This window comes from Hemiscyllium ocellatum, chromosome 42 (assembly GCF_020745735.1).
Source record: "Hemiscyllium ocellatum isolate sHemOce1 chromosome 42, sHemOce1.pat.X.cur, whole genome shotgun sequence".
Taxonomy (NCBI): domain Eukaryota; kingdom Metazoa; phylum Chordata; class Chondrichthyes; order Orectolobiformes; family Hemiscylliidae; genus Hemiscyllium; species Hemiscyllium ocellatum.
The window spans coordinates 19,654,754-19,677,813 of record NC_083442.1 but is presented as its reverse complement, the minus strand read 5'-3'; the positions used below and the strand labels follow the sequence as shown (position 1 = coordinate 19,677,813).

The 23,060-nt window shown below is 48.9% G+C and overlaps 1 protein-coding gene across 2 annotated transcripts in view; it reads right to left on the bottom strand.

Moving 5' to 3' along the window:
* Positions 1 to 23,060, bottom strand: part of lactb (lactamase, beta) — a 64,953-nt gene that overhangs the window by 10,557 nt on the left and 31,336 nt on the right. The window contains exons 5-7 of one of the 2 annotated variants that reach the window (XM_060853948.1): positions 19,899 to 20,064; positions 11,658 to 11,856; positions 463 to 604 (exon numbers count right to left, since the gene is read on the bottom strand). In XM_060853948.1, coding sequence (XP_060709931.1) covers positions 463 to 604; positions 11,658 to 11,856; positions 19,899 to 20,064 — 507 coding nt within the window. Of the gene's footprint in view, positions 1 to 462; positions 605 to 9,620; positions 11,857 to 19,898; positions 20,065 to 23,060 lie in introns of those variants that run through there. The other variant, XM_060853947.1, reaches the window with a different exon arrangement.

The window sequence follows — 23,060 nt, the reverse complement described above, 5'->3', positions numbered from 1 at the left end:
TGTACAAGATGATGCAGCATAGATAGAGTGGATAGCCAGAGACATTTTCCCAGGGTGGAAATGGCTATCACAAGGGGGCATAATTTTAAGATGATTAGAGGAAGGTTTAGTGGAGATGTCAGAGGTAGGTTCTTCACACAGCGAATGTGCACTACCAGCAGTGGTAGTAGAGTCAGATACATTAGGGACGTTTAAGCGACTCTTGGATAGGCACATGGAAGATACTAAAATGAAGGGTATGTCGGTTAGTTTGATCTTAGAGTAGGATAAAAGGTCGGCACAACATCGAGGGCCAGACCGTTCTATGTTCTATTTTTCAAGCTGGTTAATCACTATTGGGTCACTAGAACTACTATACATATCATATATACATACTACTATACATATCATATATACAGACTACTATACATATCATATATACATATTACTATACATATCATATATACAGACTACTATACATACCATTTTCACAGTTTTTGTGAAACATGTAAACAGAATTGCAGTAAACTGTAAAATCCCACTTTCTGTTTGTTCTGTATGCTGCCATCCCATCCTTTTGAGTGTGCGTTCTCTCAGGGCTAATGGGTGTGAGGATCCTTCTGGACTAATGACAGAAACAAGACGTAGTTACTGCATCTTTGAAACTACTTTACAGTTTCTGAGAATAAGCGTCATCATTAGCATCCTCCGCTGCTGGGAGGACCTAGCTTTACGACCATCTGCTTTAAGATTCTACTTCACTCTCACACCAAGTCCTTGTGACACTTTCATAGTGGGCGCAGTTTATTGGACTCAATCAGTATCAGACAATGGCCTAGTGGTTTTATCACTAAACTATTAATCTAAAGACCCTGGTAATGTTCCGGGGCTCTGGGTTCAAATCCCACTGTCGCAGATGGTAGAATTGGGGAAAGAAAATGGCATCTTTGCCTGGTCTGGCCTATATGGAAAATGAAAGCATAGGAAGGGTTAATGCATGAAGACCATTGGCAATCTGTGGTCTGTGGAAGGCAGGATGGGATAAGAATAGTGCAATGTTCTTACACCAATTAGCAGAGCAAGGTTGAGACTGAAAGGTCACTATGGCGAGATGAGATAACAGTAAAAGTAGTCTCCCTGTTAAATGTCATTATGACAAGATTGGGATCATAAATATTTGGGACATGACATTAAACATCTAGTTAATAGTACAGTTAGCTTGAGACAGGAGACTATTGTAATAGATAACATAGAACATAGAAAATATAGAAAAATACAGCACAGTGCAGGCCCTTTGGCCCTCGATGTTGCACTGATCCAAGCCCACCTAACCTACGCTAGCCCACTATCCTCCATATGTCTATCCAATGCCCGTTTAAATGCCCAATAGTTAAATATCTAATCATGACAGGTTAGTCTGGAATGGAAGATCACTGTAGCAGAGGTGATAATAAATATCTAATCATGACATTAGGAGAATGTTAAGTAGGGTCTGGAGTGAAAGACCATTGTTACAAAAGTTGACACTAAATATCTAGCCGTGACATTAGAATAACATTAAGTAGAATGTATAACTAAAGAGATAATGGGAACTAACATCACTGGTTTATTGTGTAGCTAGAGTGAAGTATTTTGATTAATATACTTGAACATGATGATAAGCTAACAGAAACATGATAAAAAAAGATGTTGTGCCGACCTTTTATCCTACTCTAAGATCAAGCTAACCGCCATACCCTTCATTTTAGTATCTTCCATGTGCCTATCCAAGAGTCGGGGGCATTTGAGAATCTGCTTTCTCAGTGTCACAGTTTTCTGTTTGCAAATAAAAGACCTATTTCTTGAAGAACTTTCTGCATCTCCTGGTGATTCTCGACATTTTCTCCATGACACCTACGTGTGACTCCAACTCTCAGCAATGTCGTTGACTCTGACAGCCCTCTGGCCTAGCCAGTGACACCCACATCCTGTGAATGAATAAAAATCCATTCTAGATCCATAGTACGACAGTTCACAGGATGTAGGTACTGACTCATTATGTTTTCAATGCTGTGTTCCAAAGTGCATTTGCACAGAGAGAGGTTTTGCTCGATGAATGAAGATGGGCTCATTAGATTTGAACAGTCCCAATAAGTGTACTTTGGAACAATATCGAGTGAAGCAATTAGCAAACACAGGGCTGGATAGGTGAACTGCCGATCATGCTGGTGACTAGCAGCAAATGTGATGTTTAAGTCCATGTCAAAGTTTCAAACCGGGCCCCAGAGATTAAAAAAAGCTCTTTGACATCATGGCTCCAGTTGATGCATTGATACAAAATCTCAATCAAAAAGGACTGAGTCACTCTTGAAAGGGGCAAATCGCAATGAGCAAAGGCCAGAGTCTTGCTGGGAGCTGTTCTCATGGCTAAATGATCATGTCTTTTTCCTCTGTGCAAACAGAGTTAGCATTGGAAAAGCAGGAAGTGGTTGGGATGGAGTGGGGGAGACTTCAGCATCCAATAACCAGAGGCGTGGATCTCATTGTGCATGGGTCAGGGTAAGGGCTAAGGAGCAGTGTGGCAATCTGTGATTCCTGTCCTGGGCCCTGGTTGAGTCAGAGCCTATATCTTGTGCTGCGTACAAAGGGTCTGAAAGAGTTAAGGCCTGGCTCAGTGCATGCTACAATAATCTACAGGTATTCGGCAACAGCAGGGCGAGGGAGTTATAGAGCCATAATGGAGATTTCACTTTGAGGACAGGTGAGTGGTACACAATGGATTGAGTCCAATAGTGAGAGCAGGGGTGGGGGAAGTGGAGGTGAAATAACTGCACAGAGCCCGGGTCAGATCTACACCCCCCCCCCTCAACAACCCACCCTCCCGTCCTGGCACTCTCCCTTGCCACTGCAGGAATTGCAAAACTTGTGCCCACAGCTCCTCCCTCACCTCCATCCAAGGCCCCAAAGGAGCACTCCACATCCATCGAAGTTTTACCTGCACATCCACCAATGTCATTTATTGTATCCGTTGCTCCCGATGCGGTTTCCTCTACATTGGGGAGGCTGGGTGCCTCCTCGCAGAGCGCTTTAGGGAACATCTCCGGGACACCCACACCAATCAACCCCATCGCCCATGGCCCAACATTTCAACTCCCCCTCCCACTCTGCCAAGGACATGCAGGTCCTGGGCCTCCTCCACTGCTGCTCCCTCACCACCAGACGCCTGGAGGAAGAACACCTCATCTTCCGCCTCAGAAGACTTCAACCCCAGGGCATCAATGTGGACTTCAACAGTTTCCTCATTTCCCCTCCCCCCACCTTACCCCAGTTCCAACCTTCCAGATCAGCACTATCTCCATGACCTGTCCTACCGGCCAATCTCCCTTCCCACCTATCCGCTCCACCCTCCTCTCTGACCTATCACCTCCATCCCCACCCCCATTCACCCATTGTTCTCTTAGCTACATTCTCCCCACCCTCCTCTCTGACGTTTCACTTCCATCCCCACCCCCATTCACCTATTGTACTCCATGCTCCTTCTCCCCTGCTCCACCACACGCCCCCATTTATCTCTCCTGGAGACTTCCTACCTCTATTCCTGATGAAGGACTTTTGCCCGAAAAGTCGATTTTCCTGCTCCTCGGATGCTGCCTGAACTGCTGTGCTTTTTCAGCACCATTCTGATCAAAACCTGGCATCCCATCACCAAGTCACCCTTTATTTACATGATGTGGAGGTGCTGGTGTTGGACTGGGGTGTACAAAGTTAAAAATCACACCAGGTTATAGTCCAACAGGTTTATTTGGAAGCACTAACTTTCTTACAATTGTGTACTCCACAACCACCCGATGAAGGAGCAGCGCTTCGAAAATTAGTGTTTCCAATTAAACCTGTTGGACTATAACCTAGCATTGTGTGATTTTTAACTTTATTTACACATGCACACTACATGGACTCTGACCAGCTAGCTCAGAGCTTACAGTGAGGAGAATCTCCGAGAGTCCTGATTGTATTTTTTTTAAGAGTTGGTTTAGTCTGATATATTTCAGCTTTGAGAGAGACCTAGAAATCAGCTTTCCCCAGTTTTCCTAAAAAAAGACCCATTTTTCCAAAGCATTATGCACAACACATTTCTAATTAGAATTCAACTGTATAGTGAAAGTAAAAGTGATCTTGTAACTTCCCAATATAAAATGGAGCCACATTGACTAAAAGTAGATGTTAACTGTTGGGAAGAGTCCTGATTGTATTTTGTTTGGGTTTTTTTCCCCAAGTCACCTTTTATTTCCATGTGGAGACTCACTGACACAGATCCAGCTCCCTCGGAGTCAGCTCTCAGAGTGAACGGACGTCTGACATTCCTGTTCTGGTTTTCCTTCTTTGTGTGTGTGCAGGTGGAGAGTTCTGATTGTCTTTTTTGGTTAGAACCAGGACAGTCAGAGCAAACAGAGGTATGTCCCTCACATCAAAGAGCAATGCTGTGTGATCAAACAGTGAAGAGGAAGGCAGGGACTAAATCAAAATAGAGTTGGAGGGGGAAAATAATGCACTCCACTCCCTGCGGTGCCCATCTCTCCCTGAACAATTCCAGGACACTGCGTGCTCCTTTTCCAGAGACACCCAGGCTCTAACATAACCGCGGAAAAGGGGCAGGAGAGTCCTGATTGTATCTATCAGCCAGGGCTCCTTGATTGGTCCAGGATAAAGCCCCAATTGTGGAGATGCTCCTGGCTAATCTCGTTCTAATCACTAGGAGAAGCAGGAACAAAGGCATCAAACAGAGCTGAGTAGCTGGGAGCCGTAGTGCAGCAAGCTGCAGGCCCGGAGTGGAGGCGGTTGGAGGCCCGGAGTGGAGCGGGTTGGAGGCCTGGAGTGGAGGGGGTTGGAGGCCTGGAGTGGAGGGGGTTGGAGGCCTGGAGTGGAGGGGGTTGGAGGCCTGGAGTGGAGGGGGTTGGAGGCCCGGAGTGGAGGGGGTTGGAGGCCCGGAGTGGAGGGGGTTGGAGGCCTGGAGTGGAGGGGGTTGGAGGCCCGGAGTGGAGGGGGTTGGAGGCCTGGAGTGGAGGGGGTTGGAGGCCTGGAGTGGAGGGGGTTGGAGGCCCGGAGTGGAGCGGGTTGGAGCCCGGAGTGGAGCGGGTTGGAGGCCCAGAGTGGAGGGGGTTGGAGGCCCGGCGTGGAGGGGGTTGGAGGCCCGGAGTGGAGGGGGTTGGAGGCCCGGAGTGGAGCGGGTTAGAGGCCCAGAGTGGAGCGGGTTGGAGGACCGGAGTGGAGCGGTTTGGAGGCCCGGAGTGGAGCGGGTTGGAGGTCCGGAGTGGAGCGGGTTGGAGGCCTGGAGTGGAGCGGGTTGGAGGACGGAAGTGGAGGGGGTTGGAGGCCCGGAGTGGAGCGGGTTGGAGGCCCGGAATGGAGGGGGTTGGAGGCCCGGAGTGGAGGGGGTTGGAGGCCCGGAGTGGAGGGGGTTGGAGGCCCGGAGTGGAGGGGGTTGGAGGCCCGGAGTGGAGCGGGTTGGAAGCCCGGAATGGAGGGGGTTGGAGGCCCGGAGTGGAGGGGGTTGGAGGCCCGGAGTGGAGCGGGTTGGAGGCCCGGAGTGGAGCGGGTTGGAGGTCCGGAGTGGAGCGGGTTGGAGAACGGAAGTGGAGCGGGTTGGAGGCCCGGAGTGGAGTGGGTTGGAGGACGGAAGTGGAGGGGGTTGGAGCCCGGAGTGGAGTGGGTTGGAGGACGGAAGTGGAGGGGGTTGGAGCCCGGAGTGGAGTGGGTTGGAGGCCCGGAGTGGAGGGGGTTGGAGGACGGAAGTGGAGTGGGTTGGAGGCCTGGAGTGGAGCGGGTTGGAGGACGGAAGTGGAGGGGGTTGGAGGACGGAAGTGGAGGGGGTTGGAGGCCTGGAGTGGAGCGGGTTGGAGGCCCGGCGTGGAGCAGGTTGGAGGCCCGGAGTGGAGCGGGTTGGAGGCCCGGAGTGGAGCGGGTTGGAGGCCCGGCGTGGAGCAGGTTGGAGGCCCGGAGTGGAGGGGGTTGGAGGACGGAAGTGGAGGTGGTTGGAGGCCCGGAGTGGAGGGGGTTGGAGGCCCGGAGTGGAGGGGGTTGGAGGACGGAAGTGGAGGGGGTTGGAGGCCCGGAGTGGAGCGGGTTGGAGGCCCGGAGTGGAGGGGGTTGGAGGCCCGGAGTGGAGGGGGTTGGAGGCCCGGAGTGGAGGGGGTTGGAGGACGGAAGTGGAGGGGGTTGGAGGCCCGGAGTGGAGCGGGTTGGAGGACGGAAGTGGAGGGGGTTGGAGGCCCGGAGTGGAGCGGGTTGGAGGCCCGGAGTGGAGGGGGTTGGAGGCCCGGAGTGGAGGGGGTTGGAGGCCCGGAGTGGAGCGGGTTGGAGGCCCGGAGTGGAGGGGGTTGGAGGACGGAAGTGGAGCGGGGACAGTTGTTGGACTGGGGTCTGGCGCGGGTGATCAGACCATGTGTAGAAGCCCCTGTGCTGAGCTACTGCTCTGTAATGTTTATGTGTAATTTGCTTATCTGACTGTAATGTTTATTCTTTTAACTATGTCTTATTTCTAACTTATACTATGGATCACTGTAAGGTAATGCCAACTCTTTTCTTTTGTATTCCTCTTTTAGTATCTAATATTTGTACACAGATGTGTTGTACCCAAGATGGTGCCGTTAAGAGGTGACATTATAAGCTTGTCACTTCTGTATTGAGTACGTGACAATAAATGATATTCTATTCTATTCTAAGATGTATAAATGAAGGGGAAAGTCAAAATTGCATTTATCTAGTAACTTTCATGAGCTCCAGGATGTCATGAAAAACTTCATAGTTCAAGACTGTGGAAAAGTCAACACTGTCGTATTGTATAAATTACACCAGTCAGTTAGTGCACAGCAGCAACTGAAACCAGTGATAGTTTCGTGATTTGCATTATGGGATAAATATCTGGGTGAACTCTCCTTCAAAACAAGACCATGGGGTGGCCATTCCCGCCTACAAGGGGGCTTTTGCTTGAACACCTCACCTGAAGATGGAACCTCTGACAGTGCAGCACTCCTGCAGTACCGGACTAGAGGTTCAGTTTAAGCTCCAAGCTGTGTTATGCAATATGAATTGATTTTAGATTACTTACAGTGTGGAAGTAGGCTCTTTGGCCCAACATGTCCACACTGACCCTCCGAAGAGCAACCCACCCAGACCCATTCCCCGACTAACACTACGGGCAATTTAGCATGGCCGATTCACCTAACCTGCACATTTTTGGACTGTGGGAGGAAACCGGAGCACCCGGAGGAAACCCACACAGACACGGGGAGAATGTGCAAACTCCACACAGACTCCTGAGGCAGGAACCGAACCTGGGTCTCTGGCGCTGTAAGGTAGCAGTGCTAACCACTGAGCCACCTATTTGTTTGGAAGAAATATGTGTCGATGCAAGAAGGCTTTCTGGTGATGACCGGAGAGCTTGATATCCCTGAGTATTACGCATCTTTCCTGTTTGATGCTGACTCCAGAACCTTGGAGAAAATGAACTCAACAGATGGCCCTCTGGTCACTTGGTCTGATTTCTTACAAAAAATATCCCCATTAAACTGCTGGAAATCAGAAATTGTTGGAGAAACTCAGTATATCTAACAGCATTTGTGGCAAGAAAGCAGAGTTAACGTTTTGGGTCCAATGACCCTTCTTCAGAACTGGCTTGTGATGTCCCAATTCCGAAGAAGCGTCACTGGACCTGAATTGTTAACTCTGCTTTCTCTCCGCAGATGCTGCCAGACCTGCTGAGTTTCTCCAGCATTTTTCTGACTTCTGATGTACTGGGCTTTCCCTGTTTGCTGTTGTGACTGTTTAAATTTGGACAGGTTTGTTGCTCAATTGATGGATAAGTCCTAAATTAGGACTCCCAAGATATTTGGGAATTCCTGGAGTCATTGGGGTAGGATAAGCCTTCTCTCAGTCTCTCAGGCCATTCAACGGCAGATTGTGGAACACATTGCCTGGGAATGTGTTGGAGGCAGAGTCAAGTGAAGCATTCACTGGAGGGTTATTGGATAGAAAGGGGTGCAGGGATAATGGAACAAGATAGGAAATTTGCGCTAGGTGACAGAGCCAGTGTAGGGCCAAATGGCCTCCTTCTGCCTAATAGTTCTGTGTTTGCCCACTTTGACCCCTAACCCTTGATGCCTTTTCCAAATAAAACAAATATTGTCCTCAGTCTTGAAAGCTCCAAATGTCCTCCAATGTGAACATCATTTAGGGTGGAGAATTCCAGATTTTCACTCCCTCTGGTTGAAGACGTATCCACTGATTTGAAGGGCCCAACTCTTATTTTAAGATGATGTTTTCTTGTTCTTGATCCTCCCACCAGGGAGATAGTTTGTCAATCTTTGAAGAGGAAGGATATTCCAAACTGTAATCATCTCTCAGAAACTGAGCAGTAAATTCACCAAAACGTGCTTTCCCTCAATTGTTTCAAAACTTATCCAGTTAGACACCATGGTAACCAAGGGATGGTATCGAAAGGGACAGCCGTAGAAACAGAAAAGATACGATCATAACCAAGGGCATGACTGGCATCCATGGAGACACCATGGTAACAAAGGAAACACCATGGTAACCAAGGAGATAACCAGGCATCCATGGAGACACCATGGTAACAGAGGAAACACCATGGTAACCAAGGAGATGACCAGGCATCCATGGAGACACCATGTTAACAGAGGAAACACCATGGTAACCAAGGACATGACCTGGCATCCATGGAGACACCATGTTAACAGAGGAAACACCATGGTAACCAAGGGCATAACCTGGCATCCATGGAGACACCATATTAACAGAGGAAACACCATGGTAACCAAGGGCATGACCTGGCATCCATGGAGACACCATGTTAACAGAGGAAACACCATGGTAACCAAGGAGATGACCAGGCATTTATGGAGACACCATGTTAACAGAGGAAACACCATGGTAACCAAGGAGATGACCAGGCATCCATGGAGACACCATGTTAACAGAGGAAGCACCATGGTAACCAAGGGCATGACTCAGTATCTGAGGAAACACCATGGTGGCTGAGGGCACAATATTTATATGAACTGAGGGGACACCATGATAACAGAGGGCATGAGATAGTAACAAAGGGCACAACACCATGGTAACTGAGGGACCATTATGGTTACTGAGGGGACACCATGGTAACTATGAAGACATCACAGCAAATGAGGGCACAACACGGTCATCAAGGAGACACCATGGTAACTGAAGGCATGACATCATCGATAACCAAGGGGATACTAGGGCAAGAACCAAGTCAGAACGAGATGTACAAATATCTGGTTTTACTCTTCCTCAGGCATCACTCGGAAGGCCAACGTTTGTGACCCCTCCCCTCTGAAGAGAGTGACTTGTGATGTAGCTTCAGAGCACTGCTGGGTCATCAGGAGGCCACACTAAGGCAGATTTCCTTCCCTGGTGAACCAGATGGGCTTTTGCAACAAGTGTTGGTAGTTGCCGTCACCATTACTGGGACCAGCTTTTAATTCCAACCATCAACTAATTAAACTTAAGCGTGGCGCTGGGATTTGAACCTATGTCCCAGAACGTCAGCCTGGATTAAATAGTCCAGTGACATTAACTCGGCACTATCGTGACATAAAACACACTTTCTATCAAACAACACTCAATGGCAGGAAGTTAGAAGCTTTAATGAATTGTGAAAACAAACATTTGCAGGAGAAAATGGACAGAATTCCCTCCCTGGGGAATCCCAGCACATTAAAAACAGCATCTGGATTTATCAGCTTTTCTGGTAGTTCACTCCAATTTTCCAGCAACTGCACTTTTCTTTGTTTATAAAATTCAGTTTGTAATGTCATCTTTTACAAAACTGCTGGACTGAGTTAAAAATACATTTCTTTGCATAATATTTGGATTCTTTTTTAAAAAACGTTGATTTATAAAATCCTTCGCCTGGATGGAGGCACAGTTAGAGATAAAGAAAATCAGATCATTCATTGCTTGTTTGTAAGAACAATTCCAGGTCAAAGAGATGACAATTCCCTTGACCAGGACATGAAGGATCAATCTCCTGAACATTACTAGGGAGGAAGAAACACAGAAACCTCAAGAATAGAAGCAAGAGGAGGCAATTCTGCCCCTGCTCCACCATTCAATATGATCATGGCTAATCGTCCAACTCAGTCCTGTGCTCTGCTTTCTCCCCATACCCATTGATCCCTAAGATTGTGAAACTTGAAAGGGTTTAGAAAAGATTTACAAGGATGTTGCCAGGGTTGGAGGGTTTGAGCTATAGGGAGAGGCTGAACAGGCCGGGGCTGTTTTCCTTGAAGCATTGGAGGCTGAGGGGGTGACCTTATAGAGGTTTAGAAAATCATGAGGGGCATGGATAGGGTGAATAGATAAGGTCTTTTCCCTGAGGTGGGGGAGTCCAGACTAGAGGGCATAGAAGGCAAAGATATAAAAGGGAGCTAAGGGGCAACTTTTTCACGCAGAGGGTGGTGCGTGTGCGGAATGAGCTGCCCGAGGAAGTGGTGGAGGCTGATACAATTACAGCATTTAAATGGCTTCTGGATGGGTATTTGAATAGGAAGGGTTTAGAGGGCTATGGGCCAGGTGCTGGTAAATGGGACTAGATTAGGTTGAGATATCTGGGTGGCATGGACAAAGATGGCCTGAAGGGTCTGGTTCCATGCTGTACACCTCTATGACTCTATAACTTAGTTAACTCCTCCTTGAAAACATTCAACACTTTCATCTCAACCCCTTTTGGAGGGAGAGAATTTCCACTAGTTCACCACTCTCTGGGGGATGAGAATTCATCTCAGTCTGATCCACATGGACGAGTTGGACAAAAAGGTCTGTTCCTGCACTGTATGAGACGATGACCCTAAAAAGCCTTAGATAAAAATCTTCAGAAGAAAAGGATTTGCAGAATGATTGAATTAAAAAAAAGGGAGTAAAAAGACCGGCTGGAGGTGACAGAATGCCTAGTTTTTGCCTCTAGGTCAGAGATCAATTAGAGTTGGCAACCGAGGAATCAGTCCTGAAGAAGGGTTACACCCGAAACACCGACTTCTCCACCTCCTGATGCTGCCTGGCCTTGCTGTGTTCTTCCAGCCTCCTGCCTGTCCAACCTAGGAATCAGTGCAGACTTGAGTCTCTCCTCTATCGCTGGAGATAGACCCAGGAGAAAGCAGTAAAACTGGCAAATTGTGGACATGTCTTGCTGAGCTGAAACGGAGGTCCTGTCTGACCATTTTCAAAGCACCACTGTCTCTGTCCCTTCAGCTGGAGGTGGAGGTGTGTTTCAGCGGTTGCGAGGCCTTTGCTTGGTCAGTCGGCTGGTATTGGGAGGTCGGGTCAGAGGTCGCAGAGGGAGGCTCACCTGCTCGGACCTTGTCGAACTCCAAGGCGATTTTCAGAGCGGTGGAGTTGAGGTTGACGGACTGCAGGTTGCAGAGAATGGAGACCACCACCCCCTGGGGGGGGCTCCCCACCGGCCTGCCCCGAGGGTCGCCAGGGAGGAGCAGCAGAACGCTGCTAACTCCCACCGCCCCCCCGGTGTGGCTGAGGTAGTGCCTGCGGTATCGGCCCTGCCCGTACTCCTGACTCTGCTCCACCACCCCCCAGCCCATGGCGTAACGGCCCTCTCGGTCCCAGCTCAGCTCCGTGTCCTGCACCGGGCTCCAGATCATGCTCACCGTGCCCGGTCTGAGGTAGCCTGGGAGCTGGGTCTGCTCTCTGCCCTCCGGCGCCTCCACCTGGTAGCTGTACAGCATGGCATTGCCGAACCTCAGCAGGTCATGCACTGTGGAGAGGAATCCACCTCCTGCCCACTTGTAGGAGCAGTCCACGTATGGGCAGTTCACCAGACGTCCCTTTTTATTGTAAACATAGTGCCTGCAACAGAAGGCAAATGGAGAAGTTTCAATTGACCTCAAACATTGATCACATTCTTCCTGCTTAGAAACAGCTCCTAATTCTACAAATCCTTTCACTACCTTAATATATCCCAATATTAGGATAACGAGACTTCATTGCGTCTCTGTATCACTGTTGGTGGGTAGTCAGTACTGAGGAAGCGCCGCAGTGTTGGACGGTCAGTACTGAGGGAGTGCCACACTGTTGGAGGCTCAGTACTGAGGGAGTGCCGCACTGTTGGAGGGTCAGTACTGAGGAAGTGCCGCAGTGTTGGAGGGTCATTACTGAGGAAGTGCCGCACTGTTGGAGGGTCAGTACTGAGGAAGTGCCGCACTGTTGGAAGGTCAATACTGAGGGAGTGCCGCACTGTTGGAGGGTCGGTACTGAGGAAGTGCCGCACTGTTGGAGGCTCAGTACTGAGGGAATGCCATACTGTTGGAGGGTCAGTACTGAGGGAGTGCCACACTGTTGGAGGCTCAGTACTGAGGGAGTGCTACACTGTTGGAGGGTCAGTACTGAGGGAATGCCATACTGTTGGAGGGTCAGTACTGAGGGAGTGCCGCACTGTTGGAGGGTCAGTACTGAGGGAGTGCCGCACTGTTGGAGAGTCAGTACTGAGGGAGTGCCGCACTGTTGGAGGGTCAGTACTGAGGAAGTGCCGCACTGTTGGAGAGTCAGTACTGAGGGAGTGCCACACTGTTGGAGGCTCAGTACTGAGGGAATGCCATACTGTTGGAGGGTCAGTACTGAGGGAGTGCCGCACTGTTGGAGGGTCAGTACTGAGGGAGTGCCGCACTGTTGGAGAGTCAGTACTGACGGAGTGCTGCAATGTCAGAGGGTCAATACTGAGGGAGTGTTGCACTGTCAGAGGGTCAGTACTGAGAGAGTGCCTCACTGTCAGAGGTTCAGTACTGAGGGAGTGCTGCACTGTCGAAGGGTCAGTACTGAAGGTGTGCCACACTGTTGGACTGTCAGAAACTCTGCTCTAGGTACCAGTGTAACGTCTGACTGAAGCATAATCTCCCTATTCCTGTATTCAATTCTAATAGCTTTCCTGATTATTTGCTGCACCTGCAGACTAACCTTTTGTGATTCATGCACTTGGACACCCAGATCCCTCTGTATGTCACAAGTCTGCAACTTCTCCCCATTTAGATTTTTAAAAAAATTCTTCCTGCCAAAATGGACAATTTCACATTTCCCCATATAATACTCCATTTGCTACATTTTTATCCACTGACTTAAACTATCTATCCCTTTCTGTTCTTTACATCTTAGTTTCTTGCCTATCACAGTGTCATCAACAAACATAGCAAACATGACCGGAGTCCTTTGGCAATGTTGGCAAGGTCAGCCCATCCTTATTTTCCCAGATGCCAAGTGGTGTGTGAGGTCATTTCAGAGGGCAATTCAGAGTCACTATGCTGCGAGTCTGGAGTCACATGTAGGTCAGACGAGGTCATAGTCACCATTCCTCAGACTGCTTTCCCTGATTTATTTACTGAGTAGGATTTGAACCCATGCCCCCTGAGCTTTAAGCTCAGTAGTTATCAGTTGCAGAAAATGAAAACTTATGATGCAGAGGGTAACAAACTGGTACCTAACTTACAGCAGTGTCAACACTTCAGAAAGTAAGTGACTGACTGCAAAAGGTAAAAGGTACGATGTGCATGCAAGTTTCCCTTGAGTCACTGTTGCAGCAGCACAGTGGTTAGCACTACTGCCTCACAGTGCCAGGGACCCGGGTTCAATTCCAGCCTCTGTATGGAGTTTGCACATTCTTCCCCGTGTCAGTGTGGGCTTCCTTCTGGTGTTCCAATTTCCTCCCAGAGTCCAAAGCTGTGCAGGTTAGATTAGATTCTCTCCAGTGCGGAAACAGGCCCTTCGGCCCAAAAAGTCCACACCGCCCCTCAGAAGAGAAACCACCCAAACCCATTCCCCTGCCCTATATTTATCCCTGACTAATGCACCTAACACTATGGGCAAATTAGCATGGCCTGCACATCTTTGGACAGTGGGAGGAAACCGGAGCACCTGGAGGAAACCGGGAAATCCAGACACAGGGAGAAAGTGCAAACTCCACACAGACAGGTTAGGGTGGATTGGCCACACTAAATTGACCCGTAGTGTCCAGACAAGTGCAGGCTAGGTGGGTTAGACACAGGGAATGCAGGGTTACTGGTATAAGGGGGTGGGATGCTCTTCGGAGGGTCGGTGTGGACTTGATGGGCTGAATGGCTTGCCTCCACACTGTTGAAATTCTGTGCTACACGAGAAAATAATCTGCCCTCAGCAAGATCTCACAAAGGAGCTAACTTATCAATGAACCTGTACTCTGGTGTTGATGAAGAGCAGGAGAGTAGGGGATGTCACCCAGAACACTATATACAGTAGAGGATAACACACAGACAGAAGCACGCAGCTGAATTCATGCATGGACACTTTCTCTAGTGCACCACATGGAGTGGGGACTATATGATGCTGCCAACGAAGCAATGGAGAGGAATGGAAACAGATGGGAGACATGAACTTTGGAGTGAGTTAAACATTCGAGGGATGCATCACCAGCAGCTGCTTATAAACCAAATGTCAGTCTTGAAATATCAGTCGGGTTTCACATTGTTGTCACATCAGAATGACATTGTGTTACATCGTTAGCCCGTTCTAATCTCTTGGACTGATGAGCATCAGGAATTTCCACTGTTCAGTCCAACATGCCCCTGTCAACATTTGTGAGGATCCAAATGATCGATGGATACAAATTCACACATTCGGCACAATTTAGGGAGTTACAGGAAAGATAATAGCTTCTGACACGTTCCTGCTCCCAGTGAAGGCACTGACAAGTTTGGAACCCGACGTTACAGGGTTATTGCGGGTCAGCTTTCTCTGGCCCAGTCCTGATGATTACGTCTGCATTCCGAGCCAGTGGCACAGCCAAGGAAGTGGAGATGACAGAAAAACTGTAACAAGGGGCTACCTGCTCTTGTCTGGTGGGGGGTGGGGATGGGGGCGAGGGGAACCTGAGAAGATAAGGACATTTTGGGAAAGCAAATCTTAGCAGGACTTATACACTTAATGGTAAGGTCCTAGGGAGTGTTGCTGAACAGAGACCTTGGAGTGCAGGCTCATAGCTCCTTGAAAGTGGAGTTGCAGGTAGATAGGATAGTGAAAGCGGCGTTTGGTATGCTTTCTTTCATTGGTCAGAGTATTGAATAGAGGAGTTGGGAGGTCATGTTGCAGCTGTACAGGTCATTGGTTAGGCCACTGTTAGAATACTGCGAGCAATTCTGGTCTCCTTCCGATTGGAAAGATGATGTGAAACTTGAAAGGGTTCAGAAAAGATTTACAAGGATGTTGCCAGGGTTGGAGGATAAGGAGAGGATGAACAGTCTGGAGCTGTTTTCCCTGGAGCATTCGGAGGCTGAGGGGTGACCTTATAAAGGTTTACAAAATTATGAGGGGCATGAATAGGATAAGTAGACAAAGTCGTTTCCCTAGGGTTGGGGAGTCCAGAACTAGAGGGAATAGGTCTAGAGTGAGAGGGGAAAGATATAAAAGAGACCTAAGGGGCAACTTTTCATGCAGAGGGTGGTATGTGTATGGAATGAGCTGTCAGAGGAAGTGGCGGAGGATGGTACAATTGCAACATATAAAAGGCACCTGGATAGGAAAGGTTTGGAGGGATATGGGCTGGGCACTGGCAGGTGGGACGAGATTGGGTTGGGATATTTGGTCAGTATGGACAGGTTGGACCTAAGGGTCTGTTTCCATGCTATACATCTCCATGACTCTGTGACTCTATAACTACATTTAGTGAAAATCCAAGTCCTAACCCTCCAGCAGCTGGAATGGCAGCAGGGTCTGGGGTCCGCAGTAAATGTCAAGGACAGCACCTGACCTTCCAGGTGCTGTTCCTCATCACAACTGCACTGAAGACCTAACGTAACGACAATCATTGGTTGTGACTGGGTTAATAGTCATTGTTCAAGCATCAGGTTACTTTATTCATGGAATATGAGCATTACCGGGAAGGCTACCCATTCCAAATTGTCCATAAGGTTCTCAATGAGAACGAGGGACTGGAAAGGTTACCAGGACTAGGACATAAAATCTGCAGGAAGGAAAGGTAATGGCGTGAATGAGAGAATGTCATACTGCCATAGCACCGGAGTGCTGAGTTTGACCAGTTATGTGTTCCAATCAGAGTCTCTGTAAAGAGGAAATGATGGGGTAGGGGAAACCTGCAAAGGAGATCTGGAGGGCCATTTCAGACAGCAGGTAAGAGTCAACCGTATTGCGAAAGGTCTGGAGTCACATGCAGGCCAGACCTGGTGAGGACGTTAAGATTCCCTTCTCAACAGTAAGCCAGAGGGGTTTTTAACAATCATTGATGATCGACCTTTGGCTACCACTACAGAGACGAGCTTTATATTCCTGATTAACTAACTGCACGTAAATTCATCAGCTGCAGGGATGGGATTTGAAGCTGAATGCCTGGAGCATTAGTCCAAGCCTTATCCATCACTCGAGCAGTGACGTTACTATCATCTCTCCAAAGGGAGCACCGTTTGATCTGAGCCGGAGGTTTGTGGGCTCAAGCCATAGTCAAAGGAGTTTGATACAACATCTCAGCTGATGTTGCAACACCATGATGCACTGAGAGTGCATCACTCTTACTGAGGCACTGACTTTCAAATGAGATGTTACAGTTTGCATTGTTCTAAGGAAAGCAAGAGTTCCTCTGATAACCAATGCTTGCCCCTCAAACAACTTCACAGATAAATCATGTGTTGCTCATCATTTTGCTCTTTCTAAGGCCTTTTGATCATCCAATTGAAATGATTATATTTCAGTGATGTTCTTCATTGGCTATGAAGCAATCTGGGATGCCCTGACAATGTAAAAGGTGCTTGGAAAAGCATGAACTTTCTTCTCATCAGTATCCAGTGGCAACCATTGCTTGCAAGATATAATGCTGAAAATGTGTTGCTGGAAAAGCGCAGTAGGTCAGGCAGCATCCAAGGAGCAGGAGAATCGACGTTTCGGGCAAGAGCCTTTCTTCAGGAATGGCTCATGCCCGGAACATCGATTCTCCTGCTCCTTGGATGCTGCCTGACCTACTGCGCTTTTCCAGCAACACATTTTCAGCTCTGATCTCCAGCATCTGCAGTCCTCACTTTCTCCTGCAAGAGATAATGTCCAGATATCGAGTTAATTCTCTGCATAGCACTGGCCCTCTGATTATTGAGTGATTACATTGTGCACTATCAGGCTGAAGGTTTACATCTCAATGTGTATGCAGACTGGGCGCCTCCTAGCAGAGCGCTTTAGGGAAATAGCTCCCGATGCGGTCTCCTCTACATTGGAGAGACCGGACGCCTCCTAGCAGAGCACTTTAGGGAACATCTCCAGAACACCTGTGCACCAATCAGCCACACCGCCCTGTGGCTCAACATTTCAACTCCCCCTCTCACTCTGCCAAGGACATGGAGGTGAAAATGTGTTGCTGGTTAAAGCGCAGCAGGTCAGGCAGCATCCAAGGAACAGGAAATTCGACGTTTCGGGCAAAAGCCTTTCATCAAAAGCCCTGATGAAGGGCTTTTGCCCGAAACATCGAATTTCCTGTTCCTTGGATGCTGCCTGACCTGCTGCGCTTTAACCAGCAACACATTTTCAGCTCTGATCTCCAGCATCTGCAGACCTCACTTTTTACTCAAGGACATGGAGGTCCTGGGCCTCCTTCACCGCCGCTCCCTCACCACTAGACGCCTGGAGAAAGAACGCCTCATCTTCTGCCTCGGAACACTTCAACCCCAGGGCATCAATGTGGACTTCAACAGTTTCTTCATTTCCCCTTCCCCCACCTCACCCTAGTTCCAAACTTCCAGCTCAGCACTGTCCCCATGACTTGTCTGGACTTGTCCTACCTGCCTATCTCCTTTTCCACCTATCCACTCCACCCTCTCCTCCCTGACCTATCACCTTCATCCCCTTCCCCACTCACCCATTATACTCTATGCTACTTTCTCCCCACCCCCACCCTCCTCTAGCTTATCTCTCCACGCTTCAGGCTCACTGCCTTTATTCCTGATGAAGGGCTTTTGCCCGAAATGTCGATTTCGCTGCTCCTTGGATGCTGCTGAACTGCTGTGCTCTTCCAGCACTAATCCAGAGCCTCTAACAACTGTACAGAATCCTTAGTAGACAAACAGGAGGCTGGAAGCACACAGCAGGCCTGGCAGCATCAGGAGGCGAAGAAGTCAACATTTCAGATATAACCCTTCTTCAGGACTAGATGAAGAAGGGGCTATGCCTGAAACGTTGAGTTCTCCACCTCCTGATGCTGCCAGGCCTGCTGTGTGCTTCCAGCCTCCTGCCTGTCTAGTTTGGAATCCAGAATCTACAGGGGTTTTTTTTTGTCTCTAATTCTGTGTTGAATCCTTACTGCTTTGTATCCCTTCCAGTTCTCAGACAGAATGGATGCACTAGTCATCTTCCATTGATCGGAAAGTTCCACATAATAACTTTTTACACTTGACAACAAATGGCCTCCCCAACTCCCATCATTCCCCTTACACTGAACTCCAAGAGGACTGACTGGAACACGTACCTGGTCATGCTCAGCATTCTAGGGCTATGATAGTCTCTGATTCATGCCATTACCTTTCCTTCCCACAGCCATTCCAACCTAGTCATTGGTAACCTTTCCAGTTCCTCATTTGCACTGCAGCTTGTCACGACAGTGGTCTTTTTAAGGTTACTGTGCCCTTGAGGTTTTTTTCCAGAGGGAGGGTAATTGGCCAGGCTCCAACTAGGCTGGATTTGAAAAGTTTATTGGGGGCTCCTTTTTGTTTACCCCCAACAGATAATGCCTCTGGCCGAAGGCTTTCATGTCTTAAAAGAATCTGGTATAAGCAAAGGGGAGTGACCAGCTAGCTGTGTAGCTAGCCTTCGTTTAGATGAGAGTTTGTGACTCAGTTCAGCAGCAGTATGTGTGTGCAGAAAGGCTGATGGGACTAGTACAGCTGGGTACTCTCTCTCTCTAACTTCAAGTGTGTAAGCCCTGATTTGTTTCATTTTTACTCTTTGTGTTAAGGGATGTGTTTATTGGGACTGTTGCAAGTATTTTCGGAACTGTGTCATTAAGTCAGGATAGCCTGCCAGGGTTTTGGATAGGATAAGTTATCCGTATTCTATTATCTGTCCTTTGTGTTTCATTCTGTAATTTTGTAAATAAAATCTGTTTGTTTCAAACTTGGCAGTCGCATCAGCTAATTCACTGCAGGAATATCCACATTACCGAAACAAATGTGGGCGGCACGGTGGCACAGTGGTTAGCACTGCTGCCTCACGGCGCCAGAGACCCGGGTTCAACTCCCGCCTCAGGCGATTGAATGTGTGGAGTTTGCACGTTCTCCCCGTGTCTGCGCGGGTTTCCTCCGGGTGCTCCGGTTTCCTCCCACAGTCCAAAGATGTGCGGGTCAGGTGAATTGGCCATGCTAAATTGCCCGTAGTGTTAGGTAAGGGGCAAATGTAGGGGTATGGGTGGGTTTCGGGTCGGTGTGGACTTGTTGGGCCGAAGGGCCTGGTTTCCACACTGTAAGTAATCTAATCTAACAAAAATAGCAAAGTTATGGTCTGGGTTACCTGCTTAAGAATGTTTTGAAGGGTCAGGCCTGGTCCATAACAAGCGACAAGCCTCATGCACTGATCGCTCAGTAGCTGAGTATGCTCACTCCTTTCAGGGCCCAGGACAAGGGGGTGGGAGTGTCTCCAATAACCAGGAGACCCCAGGGGGCTGCTATGCTCAGTCAGAGGACTGGGGCATTGCCTGCGCTCTGAGCGAGAAGTACAATCAGAGCCCTCGACTTCAATCCCTGGCTATGGCAGCTCGCCATGGAGGCACACTGCCATCTACAGGTAAGAAACTGGAGAAGGAAGACAATTCACTAGCTCAAGGAAAACCATCCGCTTGTTCATTGAAGGATTTGGGAAATCTGGGAAGCGGGAGAGACTACCTTGCTCGGTTGTATATGATTGGCTCGTGTTCATCTGGCACTGTCTGAAGCATGTCAAGATCCAAAAACAGCTTCTTCATGAGTTGTAAGAAATCCTGCTTAGCAGCCCTTTCCACCACAGCGCTGAGGAGGGTCCAGGCGTGTGTCGAATACAGGAACTGGCTTCCTGGAAAACCCAAGAGAGGAAGGTGGCATTAGAGTTTCTCCTCAATCATGACCAAAAGCAACATCAGCTCCTGGAGGCACCTCCAAACCTCAGTGAATGTGACAATCTGCACGACAATGTTGCTCTGCACGAGGTGGTGTTTTGAGTTAGAACAGAAAAACAGGATCCCCACTGTATGGAAGCAGACTATCGAGCCCACACCAACCCTCCAAAGAGCATCCCTGCATTTCCTGTGGCCAATCCACCCCTAATCTGCACATCTTTGAACTGTGAGAGGAAACCAGAGCACCCAGTGGAAATCCACATAGACGTGGGGAGCATGTGCAAACTCCACACAGACAGTCACCCAAGTCTTGCGTGGTTGATATTTTCTAATCAACTTGTTCGGAGATATTATTCCACACCTTTGGAGAGCTGCTTGGTGTTGTAAAACTAATCAAAATTATTAAATGCAAGTCCTTTACCCAGATTCCCAAATCCATTTAACAGTTGAGCAAGGAAAACAACTTAATAATGGCATAAAGTGCTGGACAAACCCAGTAAACTGGGAGCATCTGGGGTGAGACACTAAGTGCGATATTGTGCAGGAGATTCATATTGCACTCAAAACATTTTCTCTGCTTCTGTCTTCACAAACCCTGAGCTCCTCTGGTGTAAGAGTCCACGTATGTTTTATTTTCAGACCACAAACTCAGGCCATGGTTGGACTGCTACAATTGAATAATAGGGAGATAACTTGAAAATCAAGCATTGCATATTATTGAGCAGTGCGAGATAACACTGCTTTTTGAAACTGTAAGAGGGAGAATTCGAGATTGACACTAGGAGTCAACTAGGTGAAAACAATGACTGCAGATGCTGGAAACCAGATTCTGGATTAGTGGTGCTGGAAGAGCACAGCAGTTCAGGCAGCATCCGAGGAGCAGGAAAATCAACGCCTCAGCATGCTCCTGCCCCACTGAACTCATTTCTACCTACCTCGACACTGTCCTATCCCCCCAGTCCAAGAACTCCCCACATATGTTCGAGACACCACCCATGCCCTCCACCTCCTCCAAGACTTCCGTTTCCCCGGCCCCCAACGCCTCATCTTCATCATGGATATCCAATCCCTTTACACCTCCATCCGCCATGACCATGGCCTCCAAGCCCTCCGTTTCTTCCTCTCCCGATGTCCCCAACAGTACCCTTCCACCGATACTCTCATACGTTTGGCCGAACTGGTCCTTACTCTTAACAATTTCTCCTTCAAATCCTCCCACTTCCTCCAGACCAAAGGGGTAGCCATGCGCACCTGTATGGGCCTCAGCTATGTCTGTCTCTTTGTTGGCTACGTAGAACAGGTGATCTTCCGTAATTACACCGGCACCGCTCCCCACCTCTTGCTCCGCTACATTGATGACTGCATTGGCGCCACCTCGTGCTCCTGTGAGGAGGTTGAGCAATTCATCTTCACCAGCACATTCCACCCTGACCTTAAATTTACTTGGACCATCTCTGACACCCCCCTCCCCTTCCTGAACCTCTCCATCTCCATTAATGATGACCGAGCTGACACCAACATTTTTTACAAACCTGCCGACTTCCACAGCTGCCTGGATTACACCTCTTCCCACCCTACCTCCTGCAAAAATGCCATCCCGTATTCCCAATTCCTCCGCCTCCACCGTATCTGCTCCCAGGAGGATCAGTTCCACCACAGAACACACCAGATGGCCTCCTTCTTTAGAGACCGCAATTTCCCTTCCCACGTGGTTAAAGATGCCCTCCAATGCATCTCGTCCACATCCCGCACCTTCGCCCTCAGACCCCACCCCTCCAACCGTAACAAGGACAGAACGCCCCTGGTGCTGACCTTCCACCCTACCAACCTTCGCATAAACCAAATCATCCACCGACATTTCCGCCACCTCCAAACAGACCCCACCAACAGGGATATATTTCCCTCCCCACCCCTTCCAGCCTTCCGCAAAGACCGTTCCCTCCATGATTATCTGGTCAGGTCCACGCCCCCCCTACAACTCATCCTCCCATCCTGGCACCTTCCCCTGCCACCGCAGGAACTGTTAAACCTGCACCCACACCTCCTCCCTCACCTCCATCCAAGGCCCTAAAGGAGCCTTCCACATCCATCAAAGTTTTACCTGCGCATCCACCAATATCATTTATTGTATCCGTTGCTCCCGATGCGGTCTCCTCTACATTGGGGAGACTGGACGCCTCCTAGCAGAGCGCTTTAGGGAACATCTCCGGGACACCTGCACCAATCAACCACACCGCACTGTGGCCCAATATTTCAACTCCCCCTCCCACTCTGCCAAGGACATGGAGGTCCTGGGCCTCCTTCACCTCTGCTCCCTCACCACCTGACGCCTGGAGGAAGAACGCCTCATCTTCCGCCTCTGAACACTTCAACCCCAGGGCATCAATGTGGACTTCAACAGTTTCCTCATTTTCCCTTCACTCACCTCATCCCAGTTCCAAACTTCCAGCTCAGCACTGTCCCCATGACTTGTCCATAAGACCATAAGACATAGGAGTGGAAGTAAGGCCATTCGGCCCATCGAGTCCACTCTGCCATTCAATCATGGCTGATGGGCATTTCAACTCCACTTACCAGCGTTCTCCCCATAGCCCTTAATTCCTCGAGACAACAAGAATCTATCAATCTCTGCCTTGAAGACATTTAGCGTCCCAGCCTCCACTGCACCCTGTGGCAATGAATTCCACAGACCCACCACTCTCTGGCTGAAGAAATGTCTCCGCATTTCTGTTCTGAATTGACCCCCTCTAATTCTAAGGCTGTGTCCATGGGTCCTAGTCTCCTCGCCTAACGGAAACAATTTCCTAGCGTCCACCCTTTCCAAGCCATGTATTATCTTGTACGTCTCTATTAAGTCTCCCCTTAATCTTCTAAACTCCAATGAATACAATCCCAGGATCCTCAGCCGTTCCTCATATGTTAGACCTACCATTCCAGGGATCATCCGTGTGAA